Raw genomic sequence first — 22859 nt, 5'->3', positions numbered from 1 at the left:
AATGGCAACAAAATGGAAACACTTAGTGGTCACATGAATGGAGAGTCACAGGTGCTGATCTGTTGAATCTGATTACACTGAAGACAATGTTGAATACATTGTTGATGTTCTGAGAGCATCTAGTTTTACACTGATTTACTGACCTATACATCACTTTGGAGAAAAAATTCTAGCAAACAAATAATAGTAAATATAAATCAACGCTAACACTTTAATTGAGGGGGCACAAAAAATGTAGTAGTACACTGTAGTACAATTGTTTAGAAACTAAAGTGAGTTACGTACTGATCCATGTTTGTTCATCTTTTATCAGTCATAACTGATCAATCGTGTATTTCATGCAGATACTATAATTGTTTATGGTTAGTACTTGAGTAGTAACTCAGTTACTAAGCTACTTGTCCCTCCTCAAGTAAAGTTTTATATGGTGGCTGCTATTTAGTAGATCAAAATAAACTAGAAACCAAAAGTCTGGTTCTTCCAGGAAGGAGCACGTATAAGATGATATTTAAAATGTTTTCCTCTGTGAAATAAGAATTTAACAGCGCTGAGCAGTATAAATGATATTCACTTGTCGTACAAAATTTAAATGGTAAGAAAATGAGAAACCTCGACAAACTGTTAATAAGGAACATTGCTTGATAGCACACATCCATTCATAGGAACAAACACACTTCCAGCCAATCATATGGTAGTTTTTTAGGAATGGACGGCCAACGCCCAACCAATTCACAGCAAAGTTGACTGGCTTAGCCGAGCACAGCACATGCTACTGTTCTGGTGATACAAGTGAGCAATGGAAGATATGAGCGCTCCCTCAGAGGGAACTTCAAGTGTTAGTGTAGAAAGTGACAGCCCAGCCCCCAGGAGATATTGTGGATAAACAAGGTAAAAAGATGTTGGTGGTGTGGTTATACTTTGGCAATTTAACGTCCGACACACAACAAACTTCTACTGTGTACTGTAAACTCCGACAAAAACTTGAGTCAACTGAAACAGAAAATACCGTAAATCTGTTTCATCATGTGAAGCACTGCCATCTAGTGGAACACACAGAGTTACTGCATACAAATTGATTCAAAATGAGATACAGTATTTTATTTTTCTGTAGGGAACAGGTGGCAGCTCTACCATCATGTACCCTGGATCGAGCAGTGAGGTATGGTGATAAAATATTTTGCCATATCGCTAGTATACAGCAAATATTAGAGTTTATTTTATTTTCATTACAAAACATTGACATGATGAAGTCAGAATTGACCTGTATTGGCCACCCAGCATGGAGACCAAGTCAGAGCTCACTGTTCTCATTCAAGACCTGATCCAGCATCTCATCCATGAGTTCACTGTCCAAGTTAATCCCTTCCAAGTCTAACGTAGGGACAAAGGTGACCAGGAGACGGCCGATGCGTTGCCGGAGGTTCCTCAGCTTTCTGGGGATTGCAGGGTGATGATAACAGTTATGTACAGTCAGGGGTACAAAACAAGCAAAGCAAACTCATTTTCTAAAGAAGCTACTGAAATTCAAAATGTAAAATGAAACCATTATAGTCAGTTCAGCCAATGGCAATACAATATATATAATCTATGTGAGTGTACTGCACGTAAAACATGGGGCTTTTACATTACTAGTAAAAAAGATGTCCATCTGATTATGTTTCTACCTGCAGGTTTCTTCTTGTGAGACGTTCAGCTGTTCACACTGACAGGACAGGCTACTGTTCTCAATCTCCATGTCCTCCAGCTGTATAGAGAACAGAGTGAGTGAGGGTGCATTTAAGCATGTTTGTGTGTATTTGTGTGCCTTTGCTGGGGGTAAATTAAGGGCCAACTCTGTCCAGCTGAATGAATTAGATGAATGCAATGAACAGGTTATTTCCTTGTGATAACGATCATGGGCCTCATGCAAGAACTACTTGTACGAGCAGATTCGTTCGTAAGTTGCATGTACGAGTGGTGCAGACTTGTAGGAGTCATGTGCAATTCGTCTGTTGTTATCCAAACTTAAAGGGGCAGTTTATCCCAAAAGTAAGAAGCTCCATTTTAGAGGAGCTTTAGTGCTATCTATCCATCAAGGTTGTTCTGCTGGGAGTTGCCTAGTTTTGGAGATATCAGGCATAGAAATGTTGGGCTTCTCTCAAATATAATGGGGCTGAATGGCATTCAAATCTCCAAAAAAATACATCTGAAAAATTCAACAGCAACATCTCTTAGAAATCATGACCCATTTACTCAAGATAATCCACAGACTTTGTGTTGAGTAGTTTAATTCAGGAACGATTTTCTTCTTCCAGACACCACACACCAACTGTATCACCGCGCAGAAGATATCATCAGGGTTCCTCATCTTGTATCTTCTGAGCAGTGATACACTTGGTGTGTGGAGTTTGGTAGAAGAAAATAGTCTCTACATTAAACTGGCTCTTGGTTATATGCTGAAAACAGGAAGTATGTTTAAATTCCCTGGAAATTGCATCATTTGAAATGGATGACACCCATGTCCTGCAGAGTCATACACACTTACCCTTCTCTGGAGAATCTCGCGCTCTATCTCCATCACCTGCATGTGCTCACACTTGCGTTTCATCTCCTCTAGTTCCTGCTGGAGCTGGTTCACCTGCTCCTTGTATGTGTCCAGTAGCCCATCAGGCTGCTGCTGCATGTCCAGCATTGGGCTTTCATGTCCATTTTCCTCCAACACTTTCGCCACCACCTTATCTTCCCACGCTTCCTCCACCCATGATTCGTCTTGTGTCTCTTCTTGCTTGATGGTCACTTGGATGGTGGTAGAAATCATAGAAGGGACAGAAGGTGCTGCCAATTCCATGTCCTTCGTGTCAATGGATGAGACCCCCATAGCGTGTGGAGACATCTGCTTCACCCTTTCAGGAGGAACGCAAAGGACACAAAATAAGTAAGACAATAAGACAAATCTGGCAGTCAGATGAATACAGCTGTGCACAGTACCTTTCCGGAGATGTGGACACATGGTCTTCATAGTCCATCAGCATGGTATCATTGGACAGGTTCTGACCTGTTAAAGTATTAATGGTACTGAGAGCTTCCAAAGTGCATTTAATGTGCTCTATTATATATGGGTGCTTCACAGAACCGTACCATGGACATTTATGCATTTATGTAGGTCTTAATCATTTATTTCACATACCCTCATCCCAAGCAGGTTACCATTGCATTTTTAACAACTTTTTATTTTTACTTACTTACATGATTTATTCATTAGTCATAATATGCTTCCATCAAAGTGATTAATACAGCTTATAGTTTTAATAAGCTGGGATATTTAAAGAAACAGTCACACTTAAATACTCAGTGCTGAACTAGTCAGTTGTGGGGACCCCAGCCCGCAGCTTTGTGCCCAGTACACCAGTTCCTTAAGCCCCCACTGCCTTGTTCCTGTGTCCCCCTGTATAATGTACCATGTACACTGCAGCTACACAGCCTGACCTGAGCAGCTGGGATGGGTGAAGCTCTCAGATGAGCGGCCAGTGGGAGCGCCCTCTGCAGGTCTCCACTGCTCACTGTCAGACAATGGTGTGGCTGGAAGGGGTAACGCTGGTGCTGACATCTGAGACGACATTTGGGGCGATAATCAATAGCTGAATCTGAATGCTTTCTCAGTGTGAGGTCCATGAGATTCTTGGATCATAAGGCTGGTTCATGATTACCATGGACGCAGATGCGCCATATTACGGTTGTTGTGATGCAGTTTTCATGACAGAGACAGTGTTTGAGGGCCAAATCGAAAACAAACATGGACATGGGTTCTGTGATGCAAACACGCCTGATTTATTGGCCAGTGGAACAGAAGAAAATCAGAAAGGAGATCAGACCAAACACTGTATATAAACACCTTTTCTACCCTCTCTGATCAGACTGAAAACAAACACAACTAGCAGATTCAAATAATGGTTAGTTGGTGAAGTCCAGAAACACAGACATTTCTATGATTCTTTGCTATGGGATTATAAACAATTGCGGATGGTTGCAAACTAAAATAAAATACATGTTTGTAACCCTAATGTAATTTACCTGTAAGTGCACGATTAGTACTAGTAAAATACTTATCTTTAATATAACATTCACGTTGCACTGACACGACCTACGAGCAGCTTCTCACTACAGTGCCATCCCAGTCCTGATGTCAAAGCGCATGAGTGTCTGGCGTGTTGGACCAAGGAGTATGAAGATCCAGAAACGCATCTGCATCCACAGTAAGAACCAGCCCTCAATCTTCAAAATATACTCACCCCTTGTCTGTTATTTTTCTGCTGTATTTTATTGCTTTTCTTCCTACAGTAAAGAAAAAACACCCATGTTCAGGTTCCCTTGAGAGATATCTAAGGAGTACTAGCACATGTGAGATGATAGGACTCTTACTGTCTCTTGTAAGGTTTTGGGTAAGACTGTTGCTCGTCTTCTGAGTCCTCATGATCCTCCTCTACTTGACAGCTCCTGCAGCAGCACAGAGTTATCAAAACAGATCTGCTCCCTTGTCTGATGCTACCTCTGTCAGTCAGTTAATACCCACACAGATTAATGTAAACTGGCACTCATCAACATAAAGCTACACCTTCCTGCCGATTGATCCTTTCATACTGATGGAGGATCAGAGGAGTAATGGCTGGGGTCCCACATAGAAATGGTTAAGTCTTCTGTAGACCAAGGACCAGTTCTCCCCATTTTGTTACTGGTTACAGTATGAACCACAAACATCACCTGTACTGGGGATCTGGATTCATGCGGCAGACCCAATCCTTGGGGAGCCGATCACAGTCGATACCATCTGGGAGCCTTCTCCACTTCAGACAGTCATCACACTGAATCCAGTTCTGATCCGGAAGCTTTCTGTACTCAAATACCAAAAAACAAATATTTATTCTCTTGGGTATGTCTGCTTGCATACAACAGCATCACTCTGCTTTTCTCAGAGCATGTCCAGACTGCACAACAGAATTCCCAGACACGCCTTTCTAGTACTTACGCAATATCTTCTGTTGGTATTGCGCAATTAGGGTTCTCATTTTTATGCTTGAAGTGGATTTCTTCCCAGTACTCTTGCAGCTTCACTGCCAGGTTATTCATAGTTTTCCTGGACAAATATCGCAAACTTAGAAAATATGTGCCAAATAACTTTTGGGCCAAAATGCATTAGTGGAATGGGTTCTGCTAATCCACTAACTGCTAATAAGCAAAGATAACTTTTTCATTACTGGATTAGCGGTTCTGCTAACTTTGAAAACCATAGCTTACCATTAGCTTTTGCTAAATTTAGTTCTGTTAACTGAAAATCCGCTAACGTTTCTTCGTAGGTAAAGTGAATAGAGTTTAACGGTAAAAAACATTTAGAAACCCTAAAATCAAACATATTTGTTCCTTCCTCATTTACTTACACTTACTACTTTAGCCCAGACTACCTTAAATCTGACAAGTTATCTGGTCAAGCTAGAAATCCTGCTTCGTGATACAGGTCCACGGTTGTATTTTCTGGGTACTGATTGAAAGAGCTATAGACCAATAAAGAGCTAAGACCCTCCTTCCTACAGTAGTTCCATGTAAATGGCGCCATTTTTGTAGTCCCCAAGCGGCTTCACTGAGAGCAAAATATCAGGGCCAGCTGCGAAATAGGGCTTCTCTGACAAAAATGTATATATCTCGCAATCGTATCACAAAAAGAATACTTCAATGCAGATTTATTCCAGAGACTCTACCAATTGGGTAAGTCTAAAATATCCCCTGACTCTAATCTGACAGCTGGGACTTTAGTGTTAAACAGGTTAAAATTTTTAGCTCTCTAGGTCTAGGTTTTAAGGATTTCAGAGCCAAAAAACCAAAGCAAAGGTCAATTCATATAATAAAAGTCAACGTTTATCATTAGCTTCCACAATTTTTTTTAGTGGTTCACCGGTTTAGCGTTATCGAATTAAACTTTAGAGTTAGCAAATTGGCAGTTATCGAAGCTAACTTTTCGTTAGGTGTGCCCACCACCTGCAAAATGGCACCTAAAGCACTTACTGTCTGATGCTACAGTAAGTTCAGTACCACTTTGATACAATTTTTTTGAACCCACAAGAAAACTGATATGGATATTACAGCATCATTCTGAAGTTCAACACTACCTGTATTCAGCGGTATCATCAAAGTCCTGCTTGTTGTGTGTGGGCTGTAGAAAGTTGCACTCGATAACACCGATCACTCTGACACCCCGGATACCACTCTGTATGAATCAAGAAGTAGAACTCAAGGTGTCTAACTTGTTGTGGGCAATGACATAAGGAGTATGACCAACAGAACAGCAATGGTGCACATTTGAAACCCCCCATCAACACAAAAAATACAAAAATATTGCTCACCTTGCGCTGGCAGCCCACCCTCTCAAACGCCTTGATTAGACGGTTTTTATTGTACATCATCATGCCGTACTCATCCTTGCTTTTAATGTTGTACCCAAAGGTGATCCGGATATTTTCTTTCTGAGGTTTGTTTAGGAAAGTTAGTGAAGACATGTGTTCCCGACACGGTTTGAGAAGCTGCCGTAAAATTTTACAGGTAACAGAAGTTCCCACCTTCAATGGACACTAGCTCTCCGTTAGGCCTGCACGATATGTGATATTAATATCAACATTGTATGTTACTCACATGCAACTGTCACATCCCAAGGACTGCGATAGACTGAGGCAGTATATAACTTATACTGTCACATATGGCATTTTGATAGTATTTACGAAAGCAGCACTATTCCTTGCTGTCGGACTCACTCATAGACAGTGTGGCACGTTTTTGAGATATTTTAAAGAATCAGTGAGGAGGAGAAAAGTGAACAGAAACAAATTGCGACAACACTACCAACTTCCTTCACAGACTCTGATGGTAGATAAGTTCCGTTTGGCTACAGGTATAGTTCATCCATCCATTTTCTGAAACTGCTTAATCCCAACTGGGGTCGTGGGGGGACTGGAGCCTATCCTGGGAACAATGGGTGCAGGTGGGAACCAACCCTGGGCAGTCGCCAACACACCGCAGGGCACACACACACACACACACAACTACAGGGCCAATTTAGACTCACCAATCAACCTATCCTGCATGCTTTTGGACCATGGGAGGAAACTGGAGGCCCCAGCAAAAACCCACGTGAACACAGGGAAAGTGTGTGAACTCCACACAGAAAGGACCCAGGTCCGAACCCAGGACCTTCTTGGTGTGAGGCAACAGCGCTAACCACTGCGCCACCACGCCGCCCTACAGGCATAGTTCATTTTGGGTAAATATTCAACCCTTTTTGCTTTAAAAATCACAATACTTACCACAAAAAAATCCCATTGAGATATCTGAAAATTTTCCAATATTGTGCAGCCCTATTCTTCATGTACCATGACGTAACACATGGTGTGAAATGTAAACTGACAAGCAGGTAATCAGACTAACGCTGTTGAAGGACCGAAACAGGGTTCTGTTACCTAAATTACAGATTTCATCCATCCATCCATCCATCCATCTTCTAAACATTTTTTCAGATCAGACTCTCAAGAGTAAAACTGGATACAAGGAAGGAAGGTTTGTATTGGTCCTTGCGGGTTAATGCCAGGCTCTTGGAGATGAGCTGCATCTTCACCTTCTGACCTCTGATGATGATCTGCATGCGAGGTTTTAAGTACAAGATGCTGCAGTACGCCTATTCCACACACAGGAAGGAAAATTAGAGACCCCCAAAGCTGCACTTATAGTGTGCAAAATAATAAAATATACAGAAAATAACAAAAAATAGTTTTTCACTTTTGTTACTTTTTGCATCTGCCTTTCATTTTGGACAGTCTGTATGACTAGTAGTACATATCCTATACTCCTTCCTCCAGTACTGGAAGCTACTTACACGCTCCAAACCCTCTCTCAGATCGTATTGGTTCCCCATCTGAAATACTCACACGCAGCGAGTAGATGATCTCCGGTACTGACTGTGTGACGCCTCGGTGCTTGTACACCTCACACGCATCCGCTGGTATCCGGATGTCATACCTGTCCGTGCTGAGATCAAACTCTGTCTCTCCATTCGCCACTCTGGCAGGAACAAAATACACTTAAGACCCCTAGAACACACACAGGTAAAGGCTCAGGTCTCCACAAACGTCTGGGTCACCTGCGCAGGTTCCAGATGATGATGCGTGTGCCTGTAGAGCTGATGGAGGTAATAGCCCTCAGCTCAGTGAGGAGCTCCTTCTCTGTGTTGAAGGGGGAGTGTTTGAGAATGTTTTGCAGCCTGGCTGCATCCTCTACTCTGAGTGAGGCCTAAGGTTAAGGACCAAGGGTCAGATTTCTGCATTTTTTTCAGAGTGCTGCTTAATTTAGCTGGGTAATTATACTTAAGAGAATTCATTTGTCATTTCAAAACTCAAATAAAACTCTTTGATTCCAAGTATAAAAGACATACTCCTTCAAGTAGAGTTCAAGTGCAGTTACAAAAACATCATCAAATCAGTGGCCTGTACTACGAAGCGGGGTTACTGGCTTATCGGGGTAACTTGTCGGATTTAAGGTACCACAGTTTAAATGGACTTCATATTCGTTCACTTACATTTTGCCCAGACTACCTTAAATCTGACAAGTTACCCTGATAAGCCAGTAACCCCCCTTCGTAATACAGGCCACAGATTTCATAAAATCTATGATATATTAAAACAATTCTGGATAGTCCATCCTACCATTGTCCAACCTGCTTATCCTACTGAGTCACAGGGGGTCCGGAGCCTTTCCCAGAAGCAATGGGCTCAAGGCAGGGAACAACCCTGGATGGGGGGCCAGCCCATTGCAGGGCACTCTCACACCATTCACTCACACATGCACACCTAAGGGCAATTTAGCAACGCCAATTAGCTTCAGCATGTCTTTGGACTGTGGGGGGAAACTGGAGTACCTGGAGGAAACCCCACAACGACACAGGGAGAACACGCAAACTCCACACACATGTGACCCAAGCGGCGACTCAGGTGCACACATGTGACCCAGGTCCCAGAGGTGTGAGGCGACAGCACTAACCACTGCACCACCATGCCGCCCAATTCGGGATAGTGATTTTCTTAAAAAAAGAATGTTTTACTGCACATCAATGAAATAAATCATAATTGGAATAAACACAGATCATCACTTTTGTAGAGCATACAAATTTCCCACTTTGAATTAAAGTCTCATCCATCCATCTTACATAACCACTTAACCACTACTGGATCACAATGGACCTTCAGCCTGTCTAGGGCACAGGAGATACAAGGCTGGGGTCACCCTGAGCTGGATGCCAGTCCAGGTCTCACATTAGCAGTTTAGCATTTTTGTCTTTAAGAAAGGATACGGGCTCTGCCCATCATGTCCGATGGTGACGATGGGGACCACCACATGCTTGGCCTGGATGCTCTCCAGGTAGCTCTGGGACAGCAGCCCCACACTCATAGTGTCTCTTGTCTTGGAGAAGACAATGGTGTCCTTCCCCAGACGCATAGAGCTGGACTTGAAGCCGTTTCCATACATGCCCACTGGGGTGTGGCCTCCGACGTCTTGCTTATCGCTGAACCCGAAACTGATTTGGGGAGAAGAGACGTTTATTACGACACGTGAACTCCACCCAGAAGGTTCCCCATTGGCTATGGGGATCGAACCAGGAACTTGTGCTGGCAGACAGCATAAACCACCGTGCCACTGTACTAAGCACTTGTAACATTTACATAACTTAGTCTGTCTGCAATTCTTTGCCAAGCCAACTCCCTGGCTTTATTTATGGCCAAGGTATTGCCTTATTTCGCGATTACATCTTTATATTTTTTCATACAGCTCCATCAGCAGAGTTTGTTCAGCGGTGGAAAAAAACACAGCTCTCGTTTTACACGATTTCCGACTCATTTGATCAATCTATCGTTCATCCATTCATCTGGGCTTCTTAAATATCTCGAGTCTGCGCACTAAGTGAGACTATGCATGTCTGTCTTGCATGAGCCTTGATTAGTTAAACCTGAATTGCGTCAGTGGAACGTCACGAGGCTAAGTTTAGAGATGGCGCTAGTTTGAGTCAGACTTTTTCGGGAAAGTCTGGCTTTCTTTGGCTACTTTCATGGAATACCCACCTGATGGCTTTGCTATTTGTTTTCTTTTCAAAGTAACATGTTATCATTTCATAAAAGACAATTATGGCTTTGAAGGCAAAGTCTATCGGTTACATACTGCAAAGGCTCAGAGCAGGGACCCAGGAACCAGGAGGGATACATACCCCCAGTATTTAATTTGGTTTAATTTATTTAAATAATTGTGTCCATTTCAAACTCCTACATTGTTGGCTCAGAGTGTCAAAAGGCAGAGAATGAGGTACCAGAACAAACAGTGTCATTTCCTGTGACATCACTAGATGCTAATTAGAGCTTCCTGTCTGTGTTATACCTCAACAACTCGTACATCCTGCTCTTGGTCATACCGCTCCCGTTGTCCTGAAATGTAAGGCAGTCAAACCCCTTTATCCGAGTCCAGTCAATCCAGAACTGCTTGGCCATGACATCTGGGTCGTATGCATTGTCTGGGTGCAAAATAATACACATTTACATAGCATCAGCACCTCCAGTAAAAGACAAGTTAATGCCACAAACATTTCCTGTAACTGTCTTATTAAAGTACAGTAGTATAAAGACATGGCATCACTTAAATCTGAAGAGGATCTTACAAATAGGTGTTTCCATATGTGAAGATAAATGTAATCATCTACAGTATACATATCTGAAAATGTTTTGGTGGAGATTAAGAACATGCAACTTTGCATCTTTATTTGGTGATATTTGTTGCGATGATGCGCTTAATACCGATCAGCTCCGCGACGGCGCCGAACGGCCAGGTGTGGCTGGTGGAGTTTGTGTGGAGAAACTTGGGGTTGAGCTGCAAAGGGACGAGGCGGTGCAATTAAATATCATGCATCACAATGAGCCTGATCATTTCAGGCTCATTTGCGCAAGCAATGTGTTTCTTGCAATATTTTTAATATCATTTTTCAAATTTACCACAACTTTACCTCAAGAAATGGCCAGACCAGCAGAACGCATGTACACTGCCCAGCCGAAAAAAAGTCGCCATTTGAATTTATATCAGCAAATACTTAAGAGCCAATGACTGGATCATTATTATAGCTCAGCAGTGTTACGCAGCAATAAAGTGAAGTCAGCTGAGTACCTGAATCTACTGAATGGCCAGGTTACACCTCCATCCATCATCAAAGGATTTTTTTCTTCCCTCTTGACATGGGCATATTCCAGTACAACAATGCCAAGATTCATTGTGTTCGAATTTTCAAAGGGTGGATCAGGGAGCATGAGGAATCATTTTCACGCATGACTTGGTCACCAGAGTTGTGACCTTAACCTCATTGAAGGTCTTTGGGGTGTGATAAAGGAGACTTTATGGAGGTTCAATTCACTTGTCAATACAGGATCTTGATGAGAAATGAATGCAAATCTGGATGAAAATAAAGGGTGAGATGTTGCATAAGCCTGTGGAAACAATGGCATGACAAATGTGCACCATAATCAAAGCTAAAGGCGGTCCAATGAAAAATTCAAATGGCGACTTTTATTTTGACCGGGCTGTGTATATAGACCATGTCACATGCTGTCATGCCAATGCAGTACACATTCATGTGTGTTTTCGCAAGTTTTCCATTGGTGTTGATTTCATGAACACAGCAAACACAAAATTTTCATTTATCAGAAATTTGAGGTGTTATAGACCAGATGAACATAGTCTACATAAAACAAACAATGGGCACTTTGGAAATGGAGCCACACATTTTTCTGTCAACGTACTTGACTGCACCTGAGGTTGGGATAACTCCCAGCCACATCTGTGGACATTAACCAACCTTTAATAAAACGGACACAGTGCCGTGATTCATGGAAAAATACAGTAACCGGGCAAGAGCCAAAAAATGCTACCTTATGGGTTTTCAGATTGCACTAGGGGCAGCATATTCAGTCAAGTACGAGTTTACATTACACAATTTCCCACTGCATATACACTCTAAGAGTGTGGGGAGCATATTTTGATAGTGTATTATAACATATTTATGCTCTCTCAATTCACCAAGGGTATTTCAATAGTCAAATCCTGTTCCTTATCAAATAAATGCACCCACTACAAATGGACTTCAAATTAGGTCAATTCTGACTACATGTGCACTCAAAAAGTGTAGGAAGCATTCTCTTATAGTGTATTAGGCAGCATGCGCAGAACCTCCTGGTAACATATTTCGATGCATACAATTATACTACTCGATCTGCAGCTCCTACCAGATTTGCAGCTTGCACATCTGTGCATGCAGCACTATCCTTTCAATACCCAAAATATTACACATTCTGTGGTTGAGCTTAAACAGGAAACAATTGCAGTAGTAAAAAATAAAAAGGGAGGAATGCCTGGTTTGTATTTAAAATTACAATATTTTAAAAATGTGTATACTTCATTCATTTATGCAGGTTGCAACAAGCTAAATTTGACTATTTAAGACCTTTTAAAGACCATTATAAATGCAATTTAAGACCTATTTCAGAACCATAATGTGAAAAAGGCAAGAAGGATATGAAGGAAAATCAGAATTGCAATATTACTAGAAAAGTAAATTAATTTATTCATATTCAACATGAACATTCAGCTATTCTTTGATGAGACGAACATCAGCATGCACACCACATCATTACAGTGAGCTCCAAGAAATTCTCACCGGGCTACAAAGTTTGCAGGTAGAGATTCCATGAGTTTCATTTTGCAGTTTTGTTACAGCGTTATCGATACAATTTTTTTTTCCATAAACACACTTAAAAGCAAAACTTAATGCAACTTTATTAACAAGGACTTCATAATCCAATCATTTTTAAGACCTGTCAAAATCGTATTTAAGATGTTTTAAGGCCTAAAATTCAGGTTATTGTATTTTATATTTTAGACTTATTAAGGATGCGCAGAAGCCCTGCAAATTCTCTACCGTGGTGAGGGAGGATTCTATTCGCACTACTATATCTATACATAACAGAGCAAATATGACAGCCCACTTCAACTGCAGATTTGGTTTCTAACAGGAAAGCCTCAACCTATTTGGAAACGTAGCCTGCAGCTATGGGAATATACTGAAAGCCATACACAGTTTTTGGAAATGATGCTGTTCAATCAATACCAGTGAGCTCTCACACAGCAGACACCTATCATAATAAAACAAATATATTTGATTAATAGCTGTTGTATAATATTAGGATACTACTGTATGCATTTACCTTAATATACTGAAATGACCGTGGGGCAGTCAATGGTTTTACAACCTTTCTGCATTTATCACACTCCAAGACCTGCAAGAAATCAGCTGTTAATATTAATACAGCTTTGCCAAATAATTCAAAATACGAAAAAAAAACTCAAACACATACCCAGTTCTGAACATCAATGGACATGCCAAGCCAGTAAAATCTGGAACACATTGCAGAACGCGTTTTTAGGACACCCGAGTGCCCCCCCATGGTAGAGAAATGAAATTCCTTGAAGAGCATCTTTGCCTCTTCTTTGGTTTTAATAGCTCTTCTGCTTCCATAGAATATGTCTCCTCCTGCAGTGAACATTCATTAAAAAGCTACATTAATTAAAGATCTATCTTAACGAAACACTACAGCTGGATGTATTTCAGATACTCACCCCTTACGGTGAATTTGGAGGCGTATCTCCTCAGATTTAATTTCTGGGACTTGCTATACCCTGATGGGTATGTTCTCAGAGAAAGAAAGTCATAAACTTCTTCCCATTTTTTCTCCATAGCTAGAGAACACAAGAGAAAGACTTTACCAGATAGAAATTATTATTATCATCTTTAATAACTTAACTGGGCCCAGGATCAAACCCAAATGGTTTACACAAAGTTTTAATGATGCTGTAAGAATGCTGAAGATCCACCCTAAACAAAAAATATCAATGACTATCATTCAAATCTCATAAGTGCACCTTTGGAAATTTAAAGTATTCATCAGTTTGAGCGGAGTTAGAGCGTTAAAACGATGTATGAAGTCCAGGATCGGGAAAGGTTGAGGGTCTTAATTCTGCTGCCTAATGAATATTCAGGGTGCACAAAAAACAACATGCAAAGATGTAGCATATGTAAACTCACTGTTTTTCTCCTATTTTGTCTTGAGGAAAACTCCCAAAACACATGCATATGGTATCAAGAAGAAAAAATAATTTTGATGAAATTTTGACATTATTTTTATAAATCGAATGGTGTAATTGCCCAAGGCAATTAAATTACGACTACAGGGTGATTTTCTTGACAGCACTGTGTCTCAAGATTTTATCAGAAATGGGCTGGATAGCATCAATTTCCTTAAACAGCAGATGGGGCTGTAAGTATTTTACCACAGCCTGCTTTAGTTTTCCACTCTTTCACTAGCCTTCAGAATGGTTAGACTTAAAAAACTTTTAACCAGCTTAAAAATTAAAAAAAAACTGACCTGCAGCTGGCCGCTCTTTTTAAATGTATCTCCACACTGCACATCATGACCTTGAATCCGGTTAGTCCTCTCACCGGCTAGCCAAAGAGAAGAATTCTCCAGCAGGATGCAGTAAACGTACTTTGAGCGCCATCTGGTGTTTAAGACGTTGATTCTATCCACCCCCCTTTGTGAGAAAATCTCGCAACACAAAAATGCTTGGAAGAAAATCGTGCCAAGTCACATGATCCATAAATAGAAAGGTACTTTTTTTGTACTTGTACTTGGTTTTTGCACATGTAATACATTTTTATATGCGGAATGTGATGTGGTTTGACTTCAAACTGGCTTACATTTGTGAGAAAGTACTTTTATATTTACAAAGCGTGCATAATTTGGTTGATGGTCGTGTCTGGCATTTACAAAGCACAGTGTGCTTGTTTGAAAGTTGTGTTATGTGTATGTAAAATATATGGTGCATTTGTGAAGCATACTCTGAGAGTTTATTAGGTTTCGGCACTATTTGAACTCCACAGTCTTTGATTTGGGTATGTCTTCAGGCAAAATTTCTTTAACCCCCCGCCACACCGCCCAGGGTGTTACAGGTTAATAGACACAAGTATTTAGATATAACGATCAGGCTAACATCTAAAAAAAACATACACGTAACCCATTACCGTCACGGTGGACGCTGTGTTAAAATTAGATTTAAACACGTGTGGCTCGCCATTATAAGGTAACTTCTCAATTGTGCAGCAAAACCAGTATGTATTTACATGTTTACAAGTATAAGTTGACGATGATAGTAATATTTTTATGATATTACTCACCAAAACCCGATGTTTCCACACGAAGGTAGCATAGATTTATGGGCGTGGAAAAAACAGCCGAGATGAACCCGAGATTGAGTTCTGCGCATGCGCTGAACCTCCTGGTAGCATATTTCGATGCGTACAATTATCTCTACTCGATCTGCAGCTCCTGCCAGATTTGCAGCTTACACATCTGCGCATGCAGCACTACTTTCGCGCATACATACACCACATTATACTTTACGTTTTTTTGTTTTGCTTTGTTTTCCTTTCTATTAAACTTTACGGGGTGCTGCCCGATCCGCAGCTCCTGAACGTCATAGGCCGAGCGTGCGCAGTATCGCTACCCGACTTGCAGCTCCTTCCCTATTTGCAGCACGCATGTGCATCAGAGCCACGTACCTTCCCAGACCGGTTGTCTCTACCGCGCATGCGAAGACATTTTACGACTGTTGGTTTTTATTTGAGGGGATGTGTCATATTTTAAAATACTGTACGGTTCTGCAAAGATCCGTCGTACGTATAGATCGCGTTGCTGAATTAATGTTATGTTCCCTGCTATAAACGTATCAATGAGTATAATATCAATTTGTAGTTTTCTTGTACGTGGCGCTGTTTAAGTTTATGGGGGAAGTGCTGTTAACGGTTGCTGTTATAACTTTGTGAAATATTTGAAATCGGATTACGATGTAATTATTAAATAACATGCCTTGAGAAAGATCGATTGTACATATTGGCCACAGGTTTAACAGAAGTTCCATATTTTTAATAGAAATTTGTGTCGTATTCCACTATTTCGTTGAACGTCTGCTGAAAATTATTTTTTATTGATTCCGCTGTACTAAGAGATGGATTATACAATGAAAAGTGAGTTTTGCCTGCATATCTCTATCTCGTAGTCCTATAGTACCCAAGTACAGTGATCAGAAAATGTTTTCTACCTAAAATATTTTCCTATCGGTAGCGTAATTTAATAGGCACATCTGTGTTTTTTTTTGGAGGTAAATATGTGCTTTCACATTGTCGTGATTAAATGTTCCTTTCAAAAGTCCCCAATTGGTTCTATTTGAGAAAGCATCTCTGAAAATCCTAACCAATTCTTACTCATTTGACTAAGTGTATTTGCGTATTTGACAAGGATGGTCTGCTCCATATAGCATGAAGTATATGCACGTTCATTTAAACAAACATTTCACTATAAAAATAATTTCTCTTGAAAAGGGCACAGCATTTGAACGGCATCTCCTTTAATGAATTGTCATTTTGTTTGTTTATCACAATGTGCCCTTCAGCTGCATTGATTAGGCAGCACCTGAAAACAGAGGAACCGTGAAATAATATTGGACAATGCAGCACAGATTTGTATAACAGAAAACCCATAACCCATGATTTTTCAGAAAACTTGTATTTTCACTGTATTGAGTATTCTAAAGTAAATACTGTACTGTGCAAAAGTCTTAGGCAGCCAAAAGAAATGATGTTTGAAAATGATCTTGGTGTATTATGCCTGTCAAAATGTTAACCATTTTAAAACCCATCTATCCATCCATTATCCAACCCTCTTATCCTACTGGGTCGCGGGGGATCCGGAGCCTATCCCGGAAGCAATGGGCACGAGGCAGGGAACAACCCTGGACAGGGGGCCAGCCCATTGCTGGGCACACCAGGCTCCGGCATGAGAAGTCGGCCGGGGGTCTTCCCCCAGCCACGCCCTGCGCCCGGCTGGCGAGCGGGTTCCGAGTCCCACGTCTGACAGACAGGCAGACGCGACCCACTCTGGGAGGGCCCCTGCGGTTCGGGCCCCCATGCTCCCGATGCTCAGGCAAGGAGGCTCCTCCCTCCATCGATGGGTCCAGGTCGAGCGTTGTCCACCAGGGAGGCCCTCTCTCCGTGCCGCGAGAGAGAGGCCGACGGGGGCATGTGCGCAGACCCCTCACAGCGTGACCGAGGCATCCGGAAAAAAACCTAAGTGGCACGCAGCCACAGGCTTAGGCGAGGGCGGTGTCCCCCAGGGCGGGGGTCCCCTGTTCTACAGAGACACCCCCGCCCTCGGTCCCACCGGTCCCCACGCCTGCCCATTTTAAAACCTCTGCTAAAATCACCTCACAATTTCCAGCAGCCATTCAGTACACACATGCATTTTTTAGCTTGACCCCTAGCACATCTCGTATAGCTAATTAAATTTAAATTCAATAAGTGAACTGATGATAAAATTTTATAAATACATGGAATGACTGGGGTGCCCCTGAGGAGATGCCGTTCATCTAGCCATCCAACTAGATATCAGTGACTTTTTGGAGAACATAAAAAATTAGTTACTGGTTTTTATTGTTACTCTTAATGTGGATATTTTCTAATGTTAGATTGTGTTTTCTTTGTTCCGAGCAAATGTGCACTCATTACTCAGATAAACAGCTTTAAACATTTCTTTTGACTGCCTAAGACTTTTGCACAGTACCACAGATCTTAATTGTTCTTAAACCTTTGTAAACACCTTTTCTTACCTGAATGTGAACAGGTGTTTAGGTGAATTGGAGTCAGCAATATGTTTGTAGGTATTAATGGTGTGTGAGCCCTGCAGTGGGTTGGCCATACAGGGTTATTCCCTGCTTTGCACCCGAAGCTTTCGGGATAGGCTCCAGACCCCCACAACCCTGAATAGGACAAGCTGGATGGATTTGAATATAACAGTACACATATTCATCATGTGCTGTTTAGTTACATCATTTCTGGCTCCGAATGCACAATGATACAAATTAATATTTATTGACATGGGTGGAACTTCACAAGTAGATGTTCAACACTTAAAACATTATGCTAGTTGTGGTTGTGAGTTGATTATGGTTGATGCTGGACGTAGTCAGTCAGAATCGGTGGTTTCCCATTAAATTGCACCAACGCTAGAGACAATGTAACTGTTAAGACGAAGTCTGTTGGCTGTGTTATACTGAACTCAAGATGTTGTTGGAAACACATCTAGCATGCTGTCCCATTTGAGACAGCATCATCAAGGTGTGTGTGCGGACCAGAGCAAAGCAGAAATAGCCTCTGCGACGGGGATTGATACTAAAGTATCGATTATATCAATCTGAATGTTTTATTTTGAAAAACTTTTAAAAAGTATTTTTTTTTCACCTGGTAATATAAATGTTAGTACCATCAAATCAAAAAGAAAGAAAAAAAGTGATATTGCCCATCCCTAGTCTGTCTCTCCATGGCACAGACATTTTGCCAGGAATTTCAGACTTGGACAGAAAAAAATAATAACTAAGGCATTTAGGGAGTGTTTATTGCTACTGATATGCAGCCATATTCGGTAGTAGCAGGGCTGGACTGGACATCTGGTATAACAGCAAAGTTTATCATGGGGGAAAGTCCATGGCTGATTTTGAATCCCAGTGCAGCCCAGGGTCATATAGAAAACAGGACTTACACGAGGTTTAGTTCATTATTGTTGTTATGATGCAGTCTTATTTTTGAATTTATTTTACATATTTTTGTGCAGATCTCAGATTCAGACAAGTCAACAAACACATTGCCTTTTGCCCACTAGATGAACTCTACTGTGTGGCATCTATAGGGCTTCAGGAGAGGAAAAAAACTTTCTATAGGAAACAGTCTAGAACTGATTTCATTCTGAGACAAACCACACCAAAATGTTAGCAGTGTTACTTTAGTGGTGGCACATGAGAGGACTTGCATACTTCATCACACTGAGATAAGTTGGACTTTTAAAGCAATTTCTGGAGAGGTGGGGAGTGTGGGTAGGGGGCGAAGGACTGGAGTATTTGGGTGGGAGGAGGGACAGGGCCATCTGGAGAATACAGTGTTGCTGTTCTGACAGGATCTAGGTTTACAATGATTTACTGACCTTCAAATCACCAAGGAGATAAGGTATCAAATGAACGCAAGTAAATAAGAATCTACATTTAAAGGTTTAAAAAAACTATTAATCTAAGTGTGGTTTGTTATTATGCCGGATGCTATTATGTAGGTAATTTGAAAATGAACTAGAAATGAGAATGAAAAGTATGCCAGTTGTGATATTTGAAATGTTTTATCATGCAAAATATAAAGAATATACCTTAAGTACATAAACATTTGAGTTTGTTTTTTAATCAAAAAACATTTGTATAATAAAAAAAAAATGGACAAAGTAAGAATTGACCTACGTAGTCCACCCACACTGGAGACCAAGTCAGACCTCAGGAACCTCATTCAAGACCTCATCCAGTATCTTATCCATGACATCACTGTCCATATTAATCTCTTACAAGGCTAGCGTACGGACAAAGGTGAGCAGAAGATGGCCGATGCGTTGCCGGAGGTTCCTCAGCTTTCTGGGGATTGCAGGGTGATAACAGTTAGATGCAGTCAGTGTAACATAACAAGCAAAGCAAACTCATTTTCTAAAGAAGCTACTGAAATTCAACAGCTTCCCATGTAACGTGAAACCATTATAGTCAGTTCAGCCAAAGGTTAAGGGAGCATATGAACTGTGTGAGTATATTGATGTAAAACACAGGCCAAATGTAACCGTTTCCATCTGCATATTTCTTCTTGTGAGATGTACAGCTGTTTAGAATAACAGGATAGACTGCTGTTCTCAATCTCCATGTCCTTCAGCTGAGTAGAGAACAGAGCGAGTGACGGTGCATTTAAGCATGTTTGAGTGTCTGTGTGCCTCTGCTGGGGTAAATTAAGGTAAAACACTCTCCAGCGGAATAAATTAGATGAATAAACTGGTTATATCCTTGCAGTAAAGATCAATGATCTGATTATTATGCAGAAAACAGGCAGTATATTTCAATGCCTTGGAAACTGCACCCATTAAAATGGATGACACCCATGCCCCATGCTGTCATACACACTCACCCTCCTCTGGAGCTCTGTCTCCATCACCTGCAGTTTCTCACACTTGCGCTTCATCTCCTCTAGTTCCTGCTGGAGCTGGTTCACCTGCTCCTTGTATGTGTCCAGTAGCCCATCAGGCTGCTGCGGCACCTCCAGCATTGGGCTTTGAGGCCCATTTCCCTCCAACACTTTCACCATCCCCTTATTTTCACATGCTTCCTCCACCCATGACTCTCCCTGTGTCTCCTCCTTCTTGATTGTCACTTGGGCGGAGGCAGAATGCATAGCAGGGAGGGAAGGCATTGTCTGTTCTGTGTTCTCCCTGACAGCATGTGGAGGTACTTGCTTCCTGCTTTCAACAGGAACGCACAGGAGGCTTTGTGGAGGAGCCAGGTGCTGCCTTACATCTGCAGTATCCACAATATAGCTCGTCAGTTTTTCGATGTTATGGGTGAGCCTGTCCATTGTCGATGATATCTTGCCCATGGTGTCTGCAAATTCCTTATCTGTTACCTCCAGTCGGTGGAGTAATTTCCTCTTTATGTTCAAATCCTCCTGCGCAAGGGAGAGATCGCTTGAGAGCTTACGCTTCAGTTTGTCCTTTTTATAACCATACAAGGTAGCACCGAATCTGTCGCGTCCCCTCTCCACCTCGGCAGCCACGGCAACTGGATCCTTCTCCGCGTCTGTAATGGATGACCCAGGTGAAGTACTGGTGCTGAGTGAGTCTTCCGTCTGTCCCCTCATGTCACCGGACTCAATACCATGTGGTATTGTTTGAGTGGCGGGAGATCCTCCCCATATTGCCTCGCACAGTTCGAAATACAGGAGAATAACTCTCCCATGCCCGCGCCTCCTTCCCGAGTCGAGAGCTTGTCTGTATTTAATACGCACAGCTTTAAGCTTTGTCGAAATTATTACTTTTGAGATGTCTTCTAAGCTGTGTGGGTAATCCTTCGCCAAAGTTTGCGCTTCTTCACGGGACGGGTAGTGCTCCTTGTAGCGCTGCAAAATGTCGCTATATTTGGACTGACACGACTCCCAGTCTGTATTTTCTGCCGCTTTGCTCAACTTATACTCGTGCGTTATCTTTAACAATAATTCCACCTCGTCGTCAGTCCACACAAAACAGTCAGCTTTTCTGCTTCTCGTCGCCATTACTGTCCTGTATGTGTAAATACAAGTCGCGAATGAATGACGTCGCCGTACGCCACGCATGCCCAGTGGCGTTATTTTTCTCTTCAAACACGCCCCTACTGAATCTGATACGCCGCTGTCGAAACTGATTGGTTTACGGAAGACGACACTTCCAATACAGGCTCTTTATACAACCGCGGCTTATGGCTTTGGCGTAGCGGGTCAACTTTTTCTGGTACCGGGGCTACTAACTGAAAATTTTAGTAGCACCAGCACAAAATTCACATGTTTTCCATCTTTACTGTATTATCGAATGTTTTTGTAATAAATACAGAAACAATGTAATGTTTTATTTTAAAGGAAAAAGTAGTGCTTAAGAGAAAAAAATCATTATGTTAAATAGTGCTTTTAAAAACATAAACACCAAAAGGTAAATTAACATAAGGTGCGGTCAGCTGCTATTCCGTCAGCGCATCTATTTTTTTTAAGGTTATACTTCAAGCTGTTGTGCTTCACGAGTGTTTCACTTTTTGCTCCGCTAATTCTATTTCTCTTCACTTACACGTAACTTTCAAGTTAGCACCGGTGCTTGGGATCACCCAGATAACAAGATAAATCGCTGTAATCGCCTCCCCAGTTGTGCTTCCGAGGGACTGCAATCCCGCAGTACGAACACGACAGAAGTTCCCGGTTCCGGAAAAAAGTTCCTGCGGTGAAGGACATTGGCGTCGACTCTCCACCGACACTAATCAGGGGACCGTAAAGCACGAGATTTCTTTTCAATGTGGTCTAGTTGACTGCAGTATATATTTATTATTCTGTACCAGGGGCGTTAGAAGCATTTTGAATGTGGGAGACACACACTGGCGGGTGGTCTGGGGACCCTCCCCCAGATTTTTTTTTTTAATGAATTAGATGCCATTTCCTGCATTCTGGTGTATTTTTAACAGGTTGTTAAACACCTAATTTTACCTACAAAAGTCACTTAATTCAATGACTATTTTAGAGACTCAACAATAAGTCCTCATTCAACTAGTCCATATTCATCAGCCTGTTTTAACTGCTACCCACAGCTATGCCTAAGATAATGAAACTAATGTGACACAATTTATCACCAAGCTTTAAAAAGTCAAGAAATTAGCAGGAAATAACAAATAAGAAATTACATAGTTGCTCTTGTTTCATTAGTGGTTACGATCACAAATTGTTTTAACCCAATGGTCTTCTCATGATTTGAATTTTAAAAATGAAATTTGTCGGACCATCAACCAAGCACTGTTTTATGCGGAAAATACTGAAACTCTAAAATACTAAACTCCCAATAAAATTTTTGGATGCAATCATTTTATACTTGCTGATAAAAATACTAAACTCTCAATAAACTTATTATGATTATTTAATTCTTGCTGATATTATGGATACCAGCAGGTGGCGCTCTGTGCACTATATTAGGCGTAGCTGACACTAATAGCCTAAATTAGGCTACAGAAGTATTCTGGTTACTGTATGCAATTTCAAGTCACAACAGGGAATCAAATACTGAAGGAAGTAAGTG

General features: G+C 41.4%; 1 protein-coding gene and 1 long non-coding RNA gene across 4 annotated transcripts; both read right to left on the bottom strand.

Annotated features, from left to right (window-relative positions):
- Positions 1-1076: 1076 nt before the first annotated feature.
- Positions 1077-15669, bottom strand: LOC111859181 (MORC family CW-type zinc finger protein 3-like). 3 transcript variants are annotated; one of them, XM_023841768.2, is made up of 22 exons: positions 15332-15669; positions 14523-14599; positions 13717-13836; positions 13455-13630; positions 13305-13376; positions 10851-10923; positions 10438-10570; positions 9362-9586; positions 8156-8293; positions 7944-8076; positions 7565-7693; positions 6372-6491; positions 6138-6235; positions 5003-5110; positions 4738-4866; positions 4399-4473; positions 4269-4311; positions 3466-3586; positions 2968-3034; positions 2525-2882; positions 1665-1744; positions 1077-1433 (listed from the first exon to the last, which is right to left on the bottom strand). In XM_023841768.2, exons 3-22 carry the CDS (start codon positions 13832-13834, stop codon positions 1292-1294), a joined length of 2538 nt encoding a protein of 845 aa, XP_023697536.2. In that variant the 5' UTR covers positions 13835-13836; positions 14523-14599; positions 15332-15669; the 3' UTR covers positions 1077-1291. The 3 variants fall into 3 exon arrangements, with proteins under 3 accessions (XP_023697536.2, XP_023697462.2, XP_023697607.2); XM_023841694.2 differs by lacking the exon at positions 14523-14599 and having other exon boundaries at positions 15332-15668; XM_023841839.2 differs by lacking the exons at positions 13717-13836; positions 14523-14599; positions 15332-15669 and adding an exon at positions 11215-11496 and having other exon boundaries at positions 13455-13508.
- A 3682-nt stretch (positions 15670-19351) lies between these two features.
- LOC140577583 (uncharacterized) lies at positions 19352-21478 on the bottom strand. Its single transcript, XR_011982194.1, has 2 exons — positions 20189-21478; positions 19352-19653 (listed from the first exon to the last, which is right to left on the bottom strand). It is a non-coding gene; the product is annotated as an uncharacterized lncRNA (long non-coding RNA).
- Positions 21479-22859: the final 1381 nt, after the last annotated feature.

This window comes from Paramormyrops kingsleyae, chromosome 1, assembly GCF_048594095.1.
Source record: "Paramormyrops kingsleyae isolate MSU_618 chromosome 1, PKINGS_0.4, whole genome shotgun sequence".
NCBI classification, from domain to species: Eukaryota; Metazoa; Chordata; class Actinopteri; order Osteoglossiformes; family Mormyridae; genus Paramormyrops; species Paramormyrops kingsleyae.
Note: the sequence above shows the minus strand (reverse complement) of the source record. Positions and strands in the feature narration are given on the sequence as shown.

Excerpts from the sequence above, each read along its gene's own strand:
- LOC111859181 (XM_023841768.2), bottom strand. The coding sequence starts at position 13,834 with ATGGAGAAAAAATGGGAAGAAGTTTATGACTTTCTTTCTCTGAGAACA. Across the intron at positions 8,077-8,155 it reads ATCATCTGGAACCTGCGCAG|AGTGGCGAATGGAGAGACAG; the intron begins GTGACCCAGACG and ends TGTTCCTGCCAG. Across the intron at positions 3,035-3,465 it reads CACCCATCCCAGCTGCTCAG|GTCAGAACCTGTCCAATGAT; the intron begins GTCAGGCTGTGT and ends ATACTTTAACAG.